The following is a 20117-nucleotide window of genomic DNA, read 5'->3' as shown; positions in this document are numbered from 1 at the left end:
GGTATTTACTAGACATTTTCAAGGCACTCTCTAAGACACTGGGAAAACACTGTCTCTCAGCAATGCCCTGAGAGCACTGCACAATATAAGGTTATGTATTGGAAGGGGGGAAAAAAAGCTAAACGAACCAAGAATGGGCTTTTGTGAGGAAAAAAAAAAAAAAAGAAATCAATTGGTTCTCTTTTCATGTAATAATTTTAAAAAAGAAATTATTAGGTACTAGAAAATAATTATCATAAAAGATTATTAACCATGATATTTGTGAGGAAATCTTGTAATCACAAGAATAAGAACTTTCACTTGATGCTGTTCACTAATTATACATACAAATCCTTCAAAAACTGAAATCTAAAGCAACAATGTATTAGCCCTACTTTAGTGCCTTCTTTATTATAGACCTTTATAAATGTCTCACAGATTCTTTGTTTCTTTAGATTTAGTTCATCTGGTGTATTACATGAGTCTCTGTGGGTGTCTGTAGACGCCAAGAAAAAACAAAGGTGGTTGGAGGCCACTCAACACAGGTGCTGAGGAGTGGTATCTCACATGGTAGGAAGATGATGCCAAACAAAGAAAAAATAAACCCACTGCAATAAGCTTTTCTGGCTCAGAACTACTTTTCATTAGGTGTCATGAATGTTTACACACACACACACACACACACACACACACCCCTAGCTTTGCAGTATTATAACCCCAGAAAGAACTGTATATAAACCAGGGCAGGACACGGTTAGAATCTCAGTACTTGGGAGGTAGAGACAGAATGATCTGGAGTCATCTGAGGCTACATAGTGCATTTAAGGCAAGCCTTTGAGACATAAAATCTTATCTTAAAAACACTACCACTCATGCTCCAGTGGGTAGCCCTAATCTTATGCACATATGGGCCAATAATATGTGCATAATAGGACTTTATGGATCAACGAAAAGAACATGCAGTTGTGTAGTATACCCAAAATCTATTCATTAGTCTTAAAGACACCCCAGGAGATGGCTCAGCCATTAAATGCTTGACACATAAACATTATTTCTATCCCTAAGATCCCTGTAAAAAGATGGGCATGGCAACACAACCTCTAATCTCAGCAGATGGAAGCAGAGAGGGAAAGATCCCTGCAGCTTGTAGCCAGCAAGTCTGGTTGATTTTGCAAGCTCCAGGTTTAGTGAGAGACTCCAACTCAAAAAATAAAGCAGAAGACTTAGATGCCAACCTAGGGCTTCCACAAATGCACACACAAGAAAATGCATGAATACAAACAAGTAAGTGCACACAGCCAAACATGGACAGGGGCACGCACACACACAAGCATGTGAGCACACACGGCCACACCTCAGGAAACATGGCACTTACTCTTGCCTATGTGTAGAACATTGTAGTACTCAAGGACAAACTGAACAGATCGATAGTGACTTACATTTTTAATTACATTTATTTGTATGTGTGCATGCCACATTGCACTTATGAAGGGCAAGGGATTACTTGTGAGAGGCAGTTGTCACCTTTTACCATGTGCTTCCTAGTATTCAAATGTAGGTTCAGGTTTGGCAACAAGTGCTTTTACCCTATGAGCTAGCCTACCAGCCCTAGCCTGATTTGTTCTGGTAATGATCTAACACAAACTAACTTCACTATCTCAACTACTGTAACTATAACAACAGAATAGCACCTTTTACTGAAAAGGGAATAATTCCAGTGAGAACAGAAGGGATTGTTGAGTCAATCTGGATCTAAAAACAATTCAATAGTTTCATATGCTGAACTAAACTGAAGCTGTTCCCTGGTCTTAAAGCTAGGCAAAGGCAGAAGCAAACCATGAGAAGCTGCATGCATATACTGCTCCGTGGTGACCTGTTGCAACCACTGTATTTAACAAGCATTCACAAAACAACTTACTCTCGGATGTCATTTTCTCGGTTCCTAGATGTTTTATTCGTTCCCAGGGATTCGTCTCTTTCCGTTCACAATCTTTAGCATCAAAAAGTTCTTTTTCTTCCTTTCTCTTTTGTCTCATTTTTTCATAAGTAGATTTTGCAATAGAAACTTTAGTCTGCATGAAAAAGTTGAAATATCTGAAATTACTTGGGAAGCTTGACTTTTTAAATATCTATCTCAGAAAAGTGTATGTGTGTATGCATGTGTGCAGGCACGGTGAGAAAGAGCAAGTGAACAGGAGAAATACATAAGCACATTAAATAAAAGCAATAGAAAACAAACTATACTGTTTTGAGACAGGATCTCATGTAGCCCAGGTTGGCTTTTCCCTCTCTATGCAGTCCGAACACTTTGAACTCATGATTTTCCTGCCTCTTTCTCCTAACATGCTAAGATTATAGGTATACATTATTGATCCTGGACCAACCACGTGTTTTTAAATCCTTATTTTAGAACTAAGATCTGACAGAATTATATAGTACTAATATTTAATTAAGTTCCTGCTTAAGGATATCAATCTTTCAGTGTTTGAAGATACTCCATAAACTGTTGAATATATATATGTGCACAACCATATTATATAAACCATGAGTACAGCATAAAAGCATACTATATGCCAGAAATTTAAGTGATTAAAAATCAGAAATTTCAATTACCTAAAATATTAAAAATATAAATCATAGGGCTGGGGAGACAGTTCTGTTTATAAAAAGTATATTCACTGTTCAAGTTTGCCGAACTTAAAAATGTAGAACACAAATAAAGCCTAGTATAGTGGTATACTTCTCGTTCTTCTACAAGGTGGGAGATGGAAACAGTAGAATTCCCAGAAAGCTTGTGTAGCAACTAGCCTGACTTATACAGTATAGTGATGGAGATGTTTCCTCAAACAAGGTGCAAGTTGTGGACACACAGAGTTGTTTTCACTTTTACACAAACACCCACATTCCCCCCCACATACATGCACTCCAACACACACACCCATACACAAATACACATGATGCAGGAACACATAGACAAGTTCAAAAGAAAAGTAAAGTTGTTAATTAAAAGAAGTTTGCCAGCTGGGCAGTGGTGGCGCATGCCTTTAATCCCAGCACTTGGTAGGCAGAGGCAGGTGGATTTCTGAGTTCAAGGCCAGCCTGGTCTACAGAGTAAGTTCCAGGACAGCCAGTGCCACACAGAGATACCCCATCTCGAAAAACAAAACAAAACAAACAAACAAACAAACAAAAAACCAACAAAAAAAGAAGTTTGCCACCCCACATCTTATATAAAATACATTTTGAGATATTATAGCTAAAGATTAATAGATAACCTTACATCTTTGTCATTTTCAACATCAGGATATAGTGGAGTATTATGCTGGACTGCTCTTCCATAAACCCCTGATGGTGGTTCAATGCTTGGTTTCACTGAAAACGTGTCCTCACTTTCCACAGAGGATATTACTGGCTGGCTGCAAGTTGTTGGTGGTGAATTTGGATTTCCAAATACACCTGCAATCAAACAGTTATTGGTTATGTAATGGCACTGTGGATAACCAATTTTAATATCACGTATTTTATTTAAGAAAAACAATACATTGTCAAACACGTGTTAATTAACCATGAAATAAACAAACAAATATCCTAATCAGACAAGAAGATAGTGGTTTCTGAAAATATAAGTGAAAATCACATATTTAAGTGCGGTTCATGGGAAGACTGCTATAACTATACATTTAAGATGACTTCTATACGCATAACTTTGAACTGGGATTTGTTTAGATACACAAAAAAGAAAGAAAAGCATAAATTTTGAAGTAGATAAAGTTTTATGGAATGTTTGACCAAAAAAAAAAAAAAAAAAAAAACCCAAAAAAACCCCCCAAACCACAAAAAGCCTATGTCTAAGGTATAGCAGTGTGAGTAAAAATGACCCCCAAAGGCTTTGGTCACTCGGGAGGGCGCAATTTGAAAAGATGGAACTATGGCTTCTTTGGAGGAAGAGTGTCCCTGAGAGTCTGCACTGAGCTGAGAGTCTGCACTGAGCTGAGAGTCTGCACTGAGCTGAGAGTCTGCACTGAGCTGAGAGTCTGCACTGAGCTGAGAGTGTGCACTGAGCTAACATTATGCACTGAGTTGAGAGTATGCACTGAGTTGAGAGTATGCACTGAGCTGAGAGTCTGCACTGAGCTGAGAGTCTGCACTGAGCTGAGAGTCTGCACTGAGCTGAGAGTCTGCACTGAGCTGAGAGTCTGCACTGAGCTGAGAGTCTGCACTGAGCTGAGAGTCTGCACTGAGCTGAGAGTCTGCACTGAGCTGAGAGTATGCACTGAGCTGAGAGTATGCACTGAGTTGAGAGTATGCACTGAGCTGAGAGTCTGCACTGAGCTGAGAGTATGCACTGAGCTGTCTAAGTCCATACCAAGCCCTGAGTCTTTCTCTTCCTGCTGCCTGTGGATCAAGATGTAGAACTCTCAGCTCTTTCTAAGCACAGTGTCTGTCTGCATGCTGCCAAGCTTCCCACCACATGATAATGGACTAAACCCCTGAAACTATAAGCCAGCCCCAATTAAATATTTGTCTTTATAAAAGTTGCTCTGGTCATTGTGTCTGCTCAGAGGAACAGAATACTAACAAAGACACAACAAAAATTGAAATTATGGACAATAAATTTTGAGGAATAGTCTAAAGATAATTTGAGGAGAGTCTTAAATGAGATTATCAAATCAAGTATTTCCAACAATTTCTATTTCACAATACTAAACAAAAAGATGCATTCTTTGTTGTGTATCTTCCCACATCTTAGCTTTTCAGTTCAGAAAGAAAGTAAGGAGCACTAGCCCCAGCATTCACCTTACTCTGCTTTCTGACTGCACACACGACAGACGTGTGAAGCACTGCCTACAGATATCACAACCCAGGCTGGCAGCACAACTTGGCAGTATAATTCACATGGATATTTTCATACAGACAAAAACTAAGAGTTATTTGGCCGTAAAAATTTACATCAAGGTTCCAGAAAATTCTTGAGTCCAGGCAATGTATGACAGGAATAGGTTCTATGCAAGGTGGACCTTGAGAGGCTACTGAATAAAACTGTGTCCACAATAGTCTCAGGCCTTTGAACATGTGGTCCTCAGTTGTTGATGTTATTTTAAGGTGTGGCCTTGCTGGAGAAGTATGCCACTGGGCCAGCTTTGAGAGTTCATAGTCTTGCCCTAACTCTGGTTTGCCCTCTGCTTCCTGCTCCTACCACCATGCCTGTCACCTGATGTCATGCCTTCCTACCATCATGGGATAGTATCTTCCATGGCCCCTGCTTCAGTTTTTGACTCTAGGTTCCTCCTTGAGGTCCTACCAGCCTTGGCTTCCCTTCCACATGGACTATAAACAGTAAGCCACATAAACCCTTTCTTTTCCTAAATCAGTGTTACCACAGCAACAGATACCGTAGGATAAGCTATGAACATGAAGCCTAATTTGTAACGTAGACCTCAGTAGGTAAAGATACCAGGACCATGGAATATTTTTGAGGGAAGCTTCATGCATAGAGTGGAGCCAGCTAAAGAAGAGGGCAATGTGCTGCAGATGGTAGAGCTGGAAGACCAGGGATACTCAAAGCCAACAGACCAGAAATTGTGATCACAAGGCACACATGGCTATAGGATTTGGCGACAGTTCTATTGAGTTTTTATCTTGCTTTGGTCTGATCTTACCTTGGCTTTATTCCTCCTTCTTGAAATGGGCATGTTTATTTTGTGTCATTGTATACTGAAGTATGCAACTTGGTTTTACTTTATTTTAAAATTTATTTTATCTTATTGGGGTTCATGCTATAAGACTGCCTTCAGTCTCAAGAAATTTGGACTCTTTAATGGTGGGACTATGAGAAGTTTTGAAGTTGGAATAAATACATTTGTATCATGAGATGATTGTGACCCTGTGGGGCCAAAAATGGAATGTTGATTCAACGTGATGTGTTTGAACATCATACTGACAAGGGGTGTAGACGTGTGATAATAAATCTACTTGACTGAAATTAGAATCATCTTAGAAACAACACTTCTGGGTTAGTCAATGAGGACATTTTCAGATAAGCTGACTGAGGGATGATGCACCTTAAAGGTGAGTAGGCTGGGGTCCTACACTGAACAGCAAGCAGGAACTAAGCTGAACATGAACATTTATCTCTCTGCTCCTTACTGCAAATGGAGTGTGACCAGCTACATTGCTGCCATTATGACTTTCCCACCACAATGTACTCTATTCCCTGACATTATGGGCTAAGTTAAACTCCTTGTCTCTCAAGTTGCTTTTTGTAAGGTATCTGGTTACAGTCATGGGAAAATAAGAAAGGCAGCATTTATTTAAAAAAAAAGAAAATTTAAAGGTACTTAAAGTAGTTATCCTACTTCAAGGTTGTCTTACATCTCTAAAATATATAACATGGGTTCATTTTGATCATAGTTACCTTAGAACTGTCCAAGCACTAATATGAACGACCCATAATTTTACTCAAGGGCAGAAATAAGAATTTAAGCATTCATTTTTAATTATTTAAATTAATCTCGACAAGATTTGCTTATGTGTAAAGAAAGCATAAATTGATAGGCTAGATAACTTTTAAATACCTTTTCCAACAATTACTACTGAGTCTTCTGATAAGGTGTTTGTAGATGTGAAGTCAAAACTGGAAATCTGCTGTAAATTTGATGACCTAGTAAATCCTAAAACAAAAAGGAAGAAGAAAGGGGAGAGCAACAAACACATTTAAAAACATTATAGACTATTTTAGGTTATGTGGCCTTTTAAAATTGAAAATTTATTTCATAAAAAAAAGATGAATTAAGTCAGTAAGTATTTAAAGTCAGAATACCCACTATCCATTAGCATTAACCACAGAGAACGACAGCAATCAAACCTTCCTTCCCTTAAGAACGTTCTACAGGCCAGGGCTGAAGACGAGAGAAGCATACAATCATACAGCTGTGCAGTGATCATCAGAGAGCTAAGCAAGGGAAATGGAGGAAACCATTCACACTGTGAAGAGATGAGGCCAATCTCGAGAAAACTGCACTCTTCTAGGCTGCTCGAATTACTTGCCCAGTTTACTACAGGTAAATACACAGCCTATCATCCTTGGCCACCTCCCCAACTGTTATTTCAGATCAGAAAAAAATGAAGTCCCCCTCCCCCTTTTCCTTTGTGTCATTTTTGAGGCAGAGTCTTGCTATGTAGCCCAGAGTAGCCTCAAATGCACAAACATCTTGACTCTACCTCCCGAGTCTTGAGAGTTCAAGTATTCACCACTATGTCTAGCTAAAATGTTCATCTGATCAGCTCCACAGTTGTCACATGCCCCCCACCTTCCAAAAGGCAGCTCTTCACTTACTGAAACTCACAATATACACCAGGCTGGCCTTAAACTCATGGTAACCGTCCAGTCACAAGCTCTCAAAGACTGAAACTACAAGAAGGAACTACCACCTGGCTAAAGAAATTGCTATAAGTGCAGCTAGCATAGAAGAATTTAGGAAATGGACAAAGCACCCATCCGCAGTACTGATCACTATAGCAATTTAAAAATATAACAGTTACAGTGGCTAGTGACAATAGAGAAGTTCTAGCTAGCAGCAGGAAGGAACTTTCCTGCTGCCACATCTTGGGCCCACCGTTGCCACCTCCACAAACAACTTACATGATTTTCTTACTATATCTGAGTGATGAAATGTCTTTTTTGGTTTTTTGAGACAGGGTTTCTCTGTGTAGCTCTGGCTGTCCTGGAACTCACTTTGTAGGCCAGGCTGGCCTAGAACTCAGAAATCCACCTGCCTCTGCCTCCCAAGTGCTGGGATTAAAGGCGTGCGCCATCCCACCTGGCTGAAATGTCTTATAAAAAAACTGTTGGTATGTATGTGGCTGTACATGTTCTTGGGGTAAAGCTCAGTATGGATTCCTAGTTTTAACTAATGTTTACTCCTTTGAATTGGCTCCTTTAGATAAGAGCATAGACCATAAACCTAAAGAGTTATTTAAGAAATAACCTATCAGTAGAATGGTAAGTTAAAACCCTTAAAGTTAAGAATTCTTAGTATTACTTTTTCTTGGTATGCTTAGAGAAGATTCTGACTTAGATATATTGAATATTAAAAATTTAATTTGTCATGAAATTTACAAACCTTTTGTATGCTTTTGCCTTGGGTGTTCCTTATTTTGTATTTTTAAAGTACTAGGTGAAATGTCATGTGACCTATCATCTTCAAAATCACCACATCCAAACCCATAGTTCATACGTTGACCAATTATGCTTACATTGGGTGTTGTTATCCCTATAAGATAAAATAATATTTATTTAAGTAATGTGGTAATATTTACAATAGGTACATATCTCTCCTCTATATTGATTTTGTTAAATACCATTTTTAAAAGATCAGCAATATAATATTAGAAATTATGTTAGTAATTTTTAAAGTTTTACTATATTTTAAGCCAAGTAATTTTTAAGTGAAATAAAAACTATAATGTTTGAAAGTTAGTTAAATAATTGTATGTTAAATGATGTAGTGGTGCATGCTTGTGATCCTAGCAACCAAGAACTAGAGGTAAAGAGGATCACAAGTCTGAGGGCAGCCTAGGCCACTTAAAATGTTCAATGACAACTAGGGCTACAAAAATGAATTAAGAACTTAACTGATTAAATTAATAAATCAAATCCTTAAATTTTCACAAAAAAGAAAAATGTTCAAATGTTATAGCAATGGCTAATTATTAAAAAAGAAAGAGAGAAAGAAAGGTAGAAAGAAAGAAAAAAGAAAAAAAATCCAAATGTTACAAGAGAAGCATAAAGGGGCCTATGTTCTTTACGCCTTTCTCTTGTGCTCCCATGTGATGAGTGCACACTGGTCTGGCTAATGATGCAGACATTTTGCATAATTAAGAACTCTGAAGCCGGGCGTGGTGGTGCACGCCTTTAGTCCCAGCACTCGGGAGGCAGAGGCAGGCGGATTTCTGAGTTCGAGGCCAGCCTGGTCTACAAAGTGAGCTCCAGGACAACCAGAGCTACACAGAGAAACCGTGTCTCGAAAAACCAAAAAAAAAAAAAAAAAAAAAAAAAAAAAAAAAAAGAACTCTGTGCCTGGAATCATGCTTAGCAGACTAGATTTCTGCCCTGCAGCTTAACTGCTGAGAGATCCCGCTAAGCCATTTAATGTGTGTAAAATGAGAAGGAGAGTAAAAACTTTCCCAGAACTGTCACATGAGTTAAATGCAGGAAACTGAATGCTAGACATAGTGGCATGTGCTTAAAAGCTCTAAAGCCTGGGATGCTGAAACAGGAGAAACACTGTGAATTTGAGGCCAGTATGGGCTATATACAAAAAGCTTACGGCTAGCCTGGTCTATACAATGAGGCCTTGTTTTATATATCCCCTCTCCCTGGGATTGGGGTGTGAGGGCAAATACACATAAAGAACTTAATATACTGCCTAGCATAGTGCAAATACTCAAACAATATTATATCTCTAAAATGTACTAGTATTGTTTATGACCCTTTAACAAGTAGCAAAAAATGTACTACTTGTTAGCCATTTTCCTGTTTAAATCATCTATACTCTACCACTTCTGGAACTACAAAATACTTACTAAATAAAAATTCCTATTCAGTAATTTTGCATCCCTGCCGATTTTAATACATAACTCCAATATAAAACAGTAAGCAATAATATACTTCATTTTAAGATAATGCAATACTTGGGGCTGAAGAGATGGCTCAACAGTTAAGAGCACTTAATGGTCTTCTAAAATATGCAGGTTCAATTCCCAGCAACCACATGGCAGCTGACAATTGTTTATAACTCTAGTTCCAGGGGATCTGATGTATTCACACAGACCTACATACAGGTAAAACACCGGTACATATAAAGTAAAAATAAATTGTAAGAAATATAATACTTTAATGAAAACAAAATAACTGGAAAAGTGCTGGCTGTTGAAAGCTGAGCTAGGAAGAACAGGAAATAAAAGGTTTCAGCTAAGTTTACAAAAAACTGCTTACACTAACATGGCCCTAGATTAGATCTCCAGTACCACATAAGACAGGCATAGCAATAGCAGCACATGTCAGTTATCCCAGAACTTGTGAGGTAAAGCCAGCAGGATCAGATGTTCAAGGCCACACAGCAAGTCAAGACCACCTGGCTACATGAGACTTCTTTCAAAAAACTAAAACAAAAACCTCATTTTAAATGATAATGGACTTCCAGAAGGAACTGAATTTTTAAATTCTTAGTTTTAATAGTTAATCTAGCTATTAGACATTAGTAGAATATACTGGATTTCGGTAGAAATGTTTCTACTAATGTTTGGCACTGAAGGTATTGGAAAAGTCATTTAGGAAATTCAGTATTATTTACAGTAAAAGATAAAACATACAAGGAAACAGTCCCTGGAAACACTGCAGTAAAGGCATGCTGTCTTTATCATCTTTATACCACTTTTGGATTTAACTTCACACAATGCCTATTCTGATCAGTATTTTTTTCATGTTTTACAATAAACAAAAGTACTTTTGTAGGAGTCACTTACAAACAAACTCAATCACTAACAAAGCAAACTCAAATGAAAATGATTCTAAACATTAGCTATTTAATAGTTTGACAGACTGTTAAATTTATCAAGGATATCTTACAGTAAACCCAGTAATAACAGTTGTTCTTAAGTTTGTCACTAGGAATCCCCAAGATTTGATAAGAGTACTGATTTCTTTTCTTTTCTTTTTTTTTTTTAAGATTTATTTATTTACTTATTTATTTATTTAATGTATGTGAGTACACTGTAGCTGTCTTCAGACACATACCAGAAGAGTGCATCAGATCCCATTACAGATGGTTGCAAGCCACCATGTGGTTACTGGGATTTGAACTCAGGACCTCTGGAAGAGCAGTCAGTGCTCTTAACCTCTGAGCCATCTCTCCAGCCCCGAGTACTGATTTCTTATCATAAACAGGAGTTCACTAGGTATAAGATGTGGCCTCAGAATCTATTCCCATGCAAAGATTAAATATGTATGGAAATTATCAAATATTTATTAATTTTGGAAAATACAATTTATTATACATAGAGGTAGGTATGATTATAACCAATCGCTGATTGATATAAATTCTGCCTAAGTTCACAAAAGTAGCAGCAGAAAGGAGCTCAAATCCAGGCTTTAAGTCAGTTATTTTTTCCAATCCTAAAGTAAATGTAGAGTTCCTGTTACAGCTAGATTCAATCTAGGAATCAGCTGCCTCTTCAACCCTGTACAAATGTATTTAGAATTATAAATAATGTTAGGATGCTCAGAATTGAAAAGGATTAAAGAATTCGTTTAAGACTGTCTTCATGTCTCTCCCTGTAGTGATATATACTAGTGGGAGCCTGTCAGGTACTTTTTATGTGCTTAAGGCTCCATTACTCTTCTCCAGCTCTTTATTATCAGATTGAGAAACAAAGTTTCAAAGTGTAATTTGTACATGGTGTAACTATTACTATACATTAATTTGGAATTATAGGGGTGGTCTTTAATACACTAAAGCTAGTAAATAATGATTCTGTATGTTGAGTCTATATCTCAGTGTTGAATATTAGCTTTTGCAAGCTAGAAAGCCAAGCACTCATTTACGTCAAGTATTCAAGATTAGGATAGGCACTTGGCAGATAACTGAGGAAAACAATCACTGGAAACCAAAAATCTGAGAGTTCTCTGGACTCAGTGGCACATGCTTGTAACCTCAGCATTCAGGAGGCTAAGTGAGAGGTACTGCCAGTTCTAGCCAGCATTACATAGAGACTACTTGAAAATAATAATACTAAAAAGAATTTGAGATTCAAAGAAAAAATATAATTGCAGTAGCATAAATGAGTGTGTGGCTCAGTGGAAGAGGACTTGCCTCAAATGTAAACGGCCACACAAGAGACCAAACACATATGCAAAAATCTTATCTGCAACAAAACATTATAAAACATATAATAGTATCCAAAAAAGGTTAATTATCAATCCTGTCTGTGATAGAGACAGCACCGGAGCCAGTGGGCGGGATGCGTATACATCTCATCCACAACGAGTCTGAGCAAATGCTGAAGGATAGAAAGTGAACTGAATGTGCTCCGAGTCTAACTGATCTAAATCACTGAGTCGAGTGAGCTGATAAAAAGAAAGAAAAATGATAAAATGAACTAGGAAAGGTCAGCAGGAGCCAGATCGTTGGAAAATGGCCAATATAGTCAGTTTACAATGGGAAATGGATTATGAGTGAAACAGACTGAAACTGTGCAGTTGAGCAGGCTAACCAGGTAAGAAATAAGGAACTGTGAAAGCAAGCTGTGGTGATGGGATTAAAAATGATGCAACTAAAAACAGAAAGTTAATTATCTTATAAATACTCATATATGGGTAAATATAATGTAAATTTAGAATGTTAGGAGTTTTTACATTGAAGTCATATAAAAATATAGCCCAGTTTGGTGTAATTTAACCATGATTCAATATAGTTTTACTAATCATCAAGAAAAGTCATATCCAGGTTCAACTTTTAACAGACTATAGTGTAAATAAATATATATTTTATATAATATAAAATATAATCATTTTTCAAAATGATTACTAATTTCTAAATGTATTTCCTGAGAAATATTTCCTGAGAAGTGATAATCTCTGGGTCAGAAAACTCTAACACAGGCATACAAATAAATTTATTATTATTAGTTCATGTACATGTTAAGAAATAATAGTTAACTAGTATCAGCTAGAAGTAACTAGATGAATATATTTATTGAACCTTGGTGTTCTCAAACTGTTACATATTAGAATTACAAAGGGAGCTCTTGAAATGCTGACAGTCTGGTCTCAATGCATACCGACTAAACAAAAGATCGAATGGAGGAATCTGGCATATCAACACCAATGACTGAGTCAAGGAAATATTTTTTTCCCAGTCAAAGCCATGTTATTCTCATTAGCATGGTTTTTAAATGAGTTATGATTAGTTACAAATTGTTAAGTACAAAAAACTAAATCTAAGATGCATTTGCTATCTTTTTTTTGTATTACAAAACAATCATATTCTTTTGTTGTTGTTGTTTTGTTTTTCGAGACAGGGTTTCTCTGTGTAGCAACAGTCATATTCCTTATAAAGCATATTCACAAAACACAGAATACCTGCACTGGGACTCTGTTCAGCAGCATGGGAGGTTTTCTTTGCAGAAGAAAGTCTTGTTGAACAAGGTTTTGATCCAAATGTTGGAAATATGTCTGACCTAATGAAACAAAGTAATTTCAATAAACATTTACAATTCAGAACTGTGCAACACTCATATCACTTATTGTATATTCTTTCCCTTAACTTATTAGCATTCTAGGTAAACATGAAAACAAGAATGAAAAAAATATGGCTAAGCATATTTGTTGTTTGTGTGGGGTCATTTTGTTTTGACTTTGAGACTAAGTCTCACTATGTAGTCTTGGCTGCCCTTCAATTCACTATTAAGACTCATAGAGATCCATTTGCTTCTGTTTCTCAAGCGATGAGATTAAACTTGTATATGGCTATGCTAAGTACTTTTGACTGCCTGAACCATAAAGGAATTAAATTATCTAAATTATCTTCTAAATTACTATACACATGTAATCTGCCATTATGTAGAGAGAAATAAGAGACTGGACTGTATTACAAACAATAACAGAAACTGAGTTTTGCAAATACCATTTTCTAAAAAATTTTCTCTGCTCTACCATTTATATATTATAAAGGCCCCCATGCCTTGCTTTAACAAGAAAGCAAACCTTCATCATTAAATAATACTAAATCTGGAATGCAAAGAAACCTAGTAAATGTTATAATACAATGAGTGACAGACATTTCACAAAGCAACACCATTTACTAACTAGTTACCATGTATATTTTCCATTGGTCCGATTAAGAAATCAAATTTAGTAAAAAATTTTAATATTTATTTTGTGTCCACAAATGTATGTGTATATGTGTGAGTGCATGTGTGCAACAGTGTGCATGTGGTGGTCAAAAACTGTTTCTTTCCTTCCTCCATGTGGGTCCTGGGTCTCAAAATTGGGTCATTAGGCTTGGTGTTAAACACCTTGATTCTAAGAGTCATCTCGATGGTTTGTTTTGAAGCTTTTGAAAGAGTCATTTCTCTAGACTACTAGAAATGTAAAATCATATTAAGTATATTTTAGTTGGATGAAAGAAAAATCTTCATTCTAAAAGTATGGTTTTCAGCACTGTTTCTCTTTCACCTCACTGAGAGATGACTTGTCTCAGGAGATAGTGATGTTCTTTGCTCATGACTCTTGAGGCAAGACACAAGTTGTTTAAGAATAATTATTCTATACTCAGGAAGCTGAGGCAGGAGAATTCCAAGAGGAAAGCCATCCTAGACTACATTGCAGCCTAGACAGCTTGGTAAAACCATTCAAACAAACAAAAACAAAACAAAACAAAACATCCCCAATACATAAAAGGGCTGCAGAGGGAGTCAGGATTCCATGCTTGTTGTCTAGCAGATGTAAGGCTCTGTCTATTCCCAGGATCATCCACATTCCCCCAAATGAATGTATTCCACAGCTGTGAAACTCAAAGTGTAGAAATCAGAAGTTCTTTAAAGGTAACGAGGTCAATTTCATCTATAAGAGCTCAATACTTGAAGAAAATAACTGGGACATAATTCTAAATGTTGCAAATATAAAATGAATTTCTCTTCCCAATTGGTTTGAAATTTTTAACATTATTTTGCAACTGTAGGAGATACAACACAAAATTTCATCTTTTTACAGGATCAATGAAGGACATTAAGTCAAAAAGATCTAAAAATTACATGTTTAATGCTCATTGTAAGTTGTTACTTTGTTAGCATGCTAGATCCACTATGTAAATATATCCCAATATTCTATCTAAGTAGGAACAGTGAAGGAATTTTCAGGAATAAAAGGTTTCTGAGTATAAGTTATGATTTAAGTTAAAATGTGAAAGAGAAAACCATAGGATAAGACAAATTTCTAAAATGAAACATAAAAATTCTTCTAAATTCTATTATTGCTGATATTTAGGCAGTCTCTACTTCTACTTGAGAGAGGTATATCAAATTGAAGATAATTTTAAATTTGATAAATTTACTTGTGATAGCTGTATATTAACAAATAAAGCCAAAAGAAAACAAAAGACATCAAATTTTAGCAAGAATGAGCAACAGTCATAACTTCCACATTACCGATAGGAGTATAAAATTATGCCACCACTTAGAAAAACTATTTAAATATACATCTATCTACCCACATCATGGCATTTCTACTATTGACTTTCAGCCCAGTCCTAAATAAAGGGAGAATTATCTCAAATGAAGTATTCTGATACTATGAAGTCACAGAAATTCCCAGAATCCAAGGTGAGGTCACTTTTTCAGAGAAGAGGTTTTCTGGGAAAGCAGGTATAAGGTAGCCAGGACCTGAATCTCAGAGTTGTTAATGTAGGCAGATCAAATCCTCACTGGGCTAAATGATCTACAAGCATGGAATTCCAAACTTTGTAAGATAATGAAAATATCATTTAAAAAATACTGGGGCAACAGCTGGGCCTACCCATAACTAGAGTGAACTTGTGCTGACCTATAAAAGTCAACTGGCAAAAAAGCAAATGATCCAGAAAAGAGCTAAGGGATAAAGAATGTTAGAATAAATCTTAGGGAAGCAACTAAAGCATTTGATACAAGGTCACACTCTCTTTCTATCCCTACTCCACTACAGGTAAGTAAGGTGCCGCTGGTAAAACTCCACATTGTGTTTTAAAGGTATTAAACTGTTTAAAGCTTTTAAACTGTTTGTTTTGTCTGAAATGTGGTCTATATAGCCCTAGCGAGCCTGGAGCTTGTTATATAGACCAGGATAACTCAAGCGCACAGAGATCTGTTTGCCTCTGCCTCCCCAGTACTAGGATTAAAGGCATATGCCACCACATTCAGCATTTTTAAACATTTTAAGAACTAAAAATTAAATGGCTTTACTTCTTTTCTAGATAGAATGTTAGCAGTCTAGATTACAAATTATAGGTGAATATCAACATGTCAGAAAATAAAGTACATTATTCTCTTCCCCTGGGGCGTTGTAGAAAGAGAAGAGGTCAACGATTCTTGGCTATACACTCCACTTTCACTGTAAGAGCTGATGTTTGGAGAGGAAGCTCGGGATGGGGAGTCAATGGTTAGCTCAAGCTTCATGGCAGAGTCGGGACTGTCAACATCAGAGGTGCTGCTGCTGCCACTGAGTTTGGCTCTTTTCTTAGCTGCACTATTTCGAAGAGACCTAAGAGAGCTCTGCATCTAGGAAAAAGAAAAAGAAACAACTCATGGGATCAATTCTTATACACACACACACACACACACACACACACATATATATGATCTGGCCTTAGATTTTTGAACTTCATTAATTAGCCAACTCTCCATCTAGTACAAACAAGATAGATGATGTTATACGCACAAAAGAAAAATAGGATTCCATTGCTTGGGTTAATAAACAACCTACAAGGCTTTGAAGTGCTGTGAAGACACTGTTCCACTATTATTAACCATGAAGTCACAGACTATAAGTAAAAGAAGTTCATCAGCTACTACAGCTCCTTCCACATTCTAGAGAGAGTAACGAGGAGCAAGCCCCGTCACAGAATGGGACATTTACATGAAATCTGCAAGGGCTCCACGTCAAAGTAATGGATCAACGTATGGAAATTCTAAAGTGAGCTACAAGTGAGTTATATTCCCAGCCCCCAACAGAAATTATTTTCATAAAGAAGAAAAACTTATGGTATTGAAAAGTACCATGCTTCCTCTTATGAGCTGTCTATATTACAAAATATGAAAGGGTTTTTTAATGACTTAAAAATGATATTTAGTTCTCACCTCTTCCTGATCCAAATCTTTATCTCTGAAATTCAATTCTGAAAGATCAATTGTAAGATTATCTTTTTCACTTTTCCAAATATCATCAGGCTGTTTCTTCATGTGTCCCATTGTGCTTAAGTCAGCTTTATCAGGCAAAAGGCTTATCCCCCTTGGTATGGGAGGAACAGGTTTTGTCCCATTTAGGCCTCTTCGGGAAGAAGGTGATCTCACCAAGGCAGGTGTAAGTTGAACTGCAGTAGTTTTTTCTTGAAAATTTTCTCCTGCATTAAAAACATATATATTTTATTTTCTCATATTTTCATAGGAAGTGTATTTGAGTCATAAGTATTTAGAATATAGTAATTTTAAATTAAAGAGTATGTTACCTTATATTAGAGACTATTATATAAAATACGATGAAATGAAAGTATCACTATTCAACAAAAAAATAAGTACATGAAATCCTTCATATTATATAAAATACTATATATTAAGCTACATTTGGAGTTATCATAACTAATATTTGTTAATGATAAAGTCCAAAATAAGCCAGAAAGTTGACACATTTGGTCTCATTTCATTATACAAACAGTATTTCAGTGGCTGGTATATGTTAAGCAGCATTGGAAACTGGGAAGAACAAACTAACACACGCACACACACACACACACACACACACACACTTAAGATTTTTAGGGATCAAACTCAACACTTCATATATACTAAGAGCAAGAGCTCTACTACTATGTTATACCAACAGACCAAAATCCTAATTTTTAATATGATATTTGATCTCATAAGGAAAACAAACAAATTAATAGAAAGGTATGAAGGGTCAGTGTGAAGAGAATATTGTGATATAACAGGCTGAGTAGAAAACCTTATAGTTATAAAGTGAACTCTAGGTTTGTGAGTAACTCAAAAGCAGTAAATCTTACCTCAGAGGCTGAGGATAGAAAAGCATGTAGGATATAGGGAATGCCTTTAAATCCTTTAAACTGGATTTGTCTGAATAAATTTATATGCTAATGTCATGACTAGGGTGTAAGATATTATTATTATTATTAATTGGTTTGTTTATGTGTTTTCAAGACAGGGTTTCTCTGTGTAGCAGAAGCCTAGCTGTTCTGGACTTACTTTGTAGACCAGGCTGGCCTGAAACTCATAGAGATCTGCCTGCCTCTACCTTCCAAATGCTGGAATTAAGGCATGTGTCACCATGCTCAGCAAGGTTTAAGATATTAACAGAGAATATTTTAGTAACAAGAGAAAATTTGTTACAATCTTTTTTAAAGCAAATAATAAACATTTTCAATGAATGTCAAGCACATGAAAAGGTATCATAGCAAAATATGAAGGATTTTTATATTTTCAATGCTAAAGACTTGCTAGTAGGCCCTTGCAACACGTTCCTTTACACTATAAAGAACTGTCTCTTTCCCAGGTCTTTTTTTTTAAACTTTTAAAAAAAGATTTATTTATTTATTTATTTTATGTATGTGAGTACATTGTCACTATCTTCAGACACACCAGAAGAGAGCATCAGATCCCATTACAGATGGTTGTGAGCCACCATGTGGTTGCTGAATATTGAACTCAGGAGCTCTAGAAGAGCAGTCAGTGCTCTTAACCACTGAGCCATCTCTCTAGCTCTCTTTCCCAGTTGTAAAAAAGTATCTTAAAGTGGCAATATAAGTAAAGAAATGGCCATTTCAAAGCAATTTTTTACTGTTTCTTTGCTCTATTAAGTATATTATTATGTACTTTTCTAAATATTTGCAGGCCAGAGGAAAAACATAATTAGCTAGGTTTTAAAATTTAATAGTGTTATATATTAACTTCAAAGCATTAGTTCAAACATAAATAAACTTAATAAAGCACTGATCTTCGCCATCGTTCTCACCTGTAGGGTCAGATGATTTCTGGTTGGCAAGCTTTTTCTGTGGACTTGGCTTTGACAGTCCTTCGAAGCTCTTAAGAGGCCAAGAGTTTGAGAAACTAATGGAATTATCTTGAGACTTCTTTGGTGATACAGAAAGAGGAGATGTGTGCTTTGGACTAGTTCGAGGTGATGAGAGAGGATAGGATGGAAGGATAAAGGATCCTGGACTTGCATTTGAACCAGAGTATGAAGAAGTTCGTTCTGATTGACTACCAAATGTTTGCTGTGTCTTACTGCCAAAATTAATGCTAGAATATACTGTAATAAAACAAAGACAGTATGTTATTTACATACACACATCCATCATCTCAGAGTTCAAAGGCTTTTCCTCTTCCACATTTAGATCCCCCAAATAGCATTTCTGGTTTTGTATGGTGCCAGGAAAAAAGCTAATTAATTTTGAGAAAAACACTTCATATCTTCAAATACAAAGCTTTCTTATCCTTCTGAAATTTTCTACTACATTGGTAGTTATTTTCTTCTTGTAATTTTCTAAAATTGTATATATATATATATATATATAAACATATATATGCATTTATGTTAAATACATATATAAAAAGAATATTTCTAGTGAATCTTTGTTCTCATTTTAATTTTGGTGGACATATTTCCATATCAATGTATTTATTCTTTGAGCATATGTCTATTGTACCTTTCCCATGTTTACAGTCTTTCCTTAAGCAAATTATCTACCATGGAGCTACATCCCACCCATTAACAGCACTGCCCCCACCCTGACACACACACACACACATAAAGCAGCATTTCAGAGGAAAAAGTCATCTGATTGCATCTCTTTATGTATTTAGTCCATGCATATGCATGTGGAGAACAGTTTATGTCAGCTGTGGTCCTTAACTGCTCTCCACTTTATTTTTGGACTAGGCTGAAGTACTCTGACAGCAACAGACTGTATTAAACAGAGGAATCACCCTCTGTCTTACCAACACTGGCATTACAGGTGCACATTCCTGGGTCTGGAATTTACACAGGTGCTAGAGACTGAGGTCCACATGCTTACAAGACAAATTATCAACAACTGAGCCATCTTTCCAGTCCCACCACTAAAATTCAAATAATAAGTTTTTCCTATTTATGTTGATGGCAATTATTGGTAAGTTTGATTTAATTCTATTATCTTGTCTTTGTTTCTGCATTACTTCAGTCCTATCTTTTGTTTTTGTTGATTGGGAAGCTGCCTTCAAACTTACTACATAGCCTATGCAGGCCTTTTAACTTCCTACTTCTAGTGGTACCTTCCTAGATCTGAAATTAAAGGCATGCAAAACAGGCACAGCAGGTTTTGTTTGTTTGTTTGTTT

General features: G+C 36.3%; 1 protein-coding gene across 4 annotated transcripts in view; it reads right to left on the bottom strand.

Annotated features, from left to right (window-relative positions):
- The window catches only part of Togaram1 (TOG array regulator of axonemal microtubules 1), a 59940-nt gene that overhangs the window by 25971 nt on the left and 13852 nt on the right, over positions 1–20117 (bottom strand). For 2 of the 4 annotated variants that reach the window (XM_029484612.2, XM_021179077.3), the window contains 8 exons: positions 18755–19051; positions 16870–17132; positions 16052–16290; positions 13121–13218; positions 8103–8252; positions 6555–6650; positions 3260–3435; positions 1898–2051 (listed from right to left, as the gene is read on the bottom strand). In XM_029484612.2, coding sequence (XP_029340472.1) covers positions 1898–2051; positions 3260–3435; positions 6555–6650; positions 8103–8252; positions 13121–13218; positions 16052–16290; positions 16870–17132; positions 18755–19051 — 1473 coding nt within the window. The remainder of the gene's footprint in view (positions 1–1897; positions 2052–3259; positions 3436–6554; positions 6651–8102; positions 8253–13120; positions 13219–16051; positions 16291–16869; positions 17133–18754; positions 19052–20117) is intronic. The other 2 variants (XM_029484613.2, XM_021179079.2) reach the window with 1 other exon arrangement.

Source organism: Mus caroli, unplaced genomic scaffold (assembly GCF_978045245.1).
Source record: "Mus caroli unplaced genomic scaffold, Mus_caroli_1 scaffold_14, whole genome shotgun sequence".
Lineage (NCBI taxonomy): Eukaryota > Metazoa > Chordata > Mammalia > Rodentia > Muridae > Mus > Mus caroli.
This window is presented reverse-complemented; position numbering and strand designations above follow the sequence as displayed.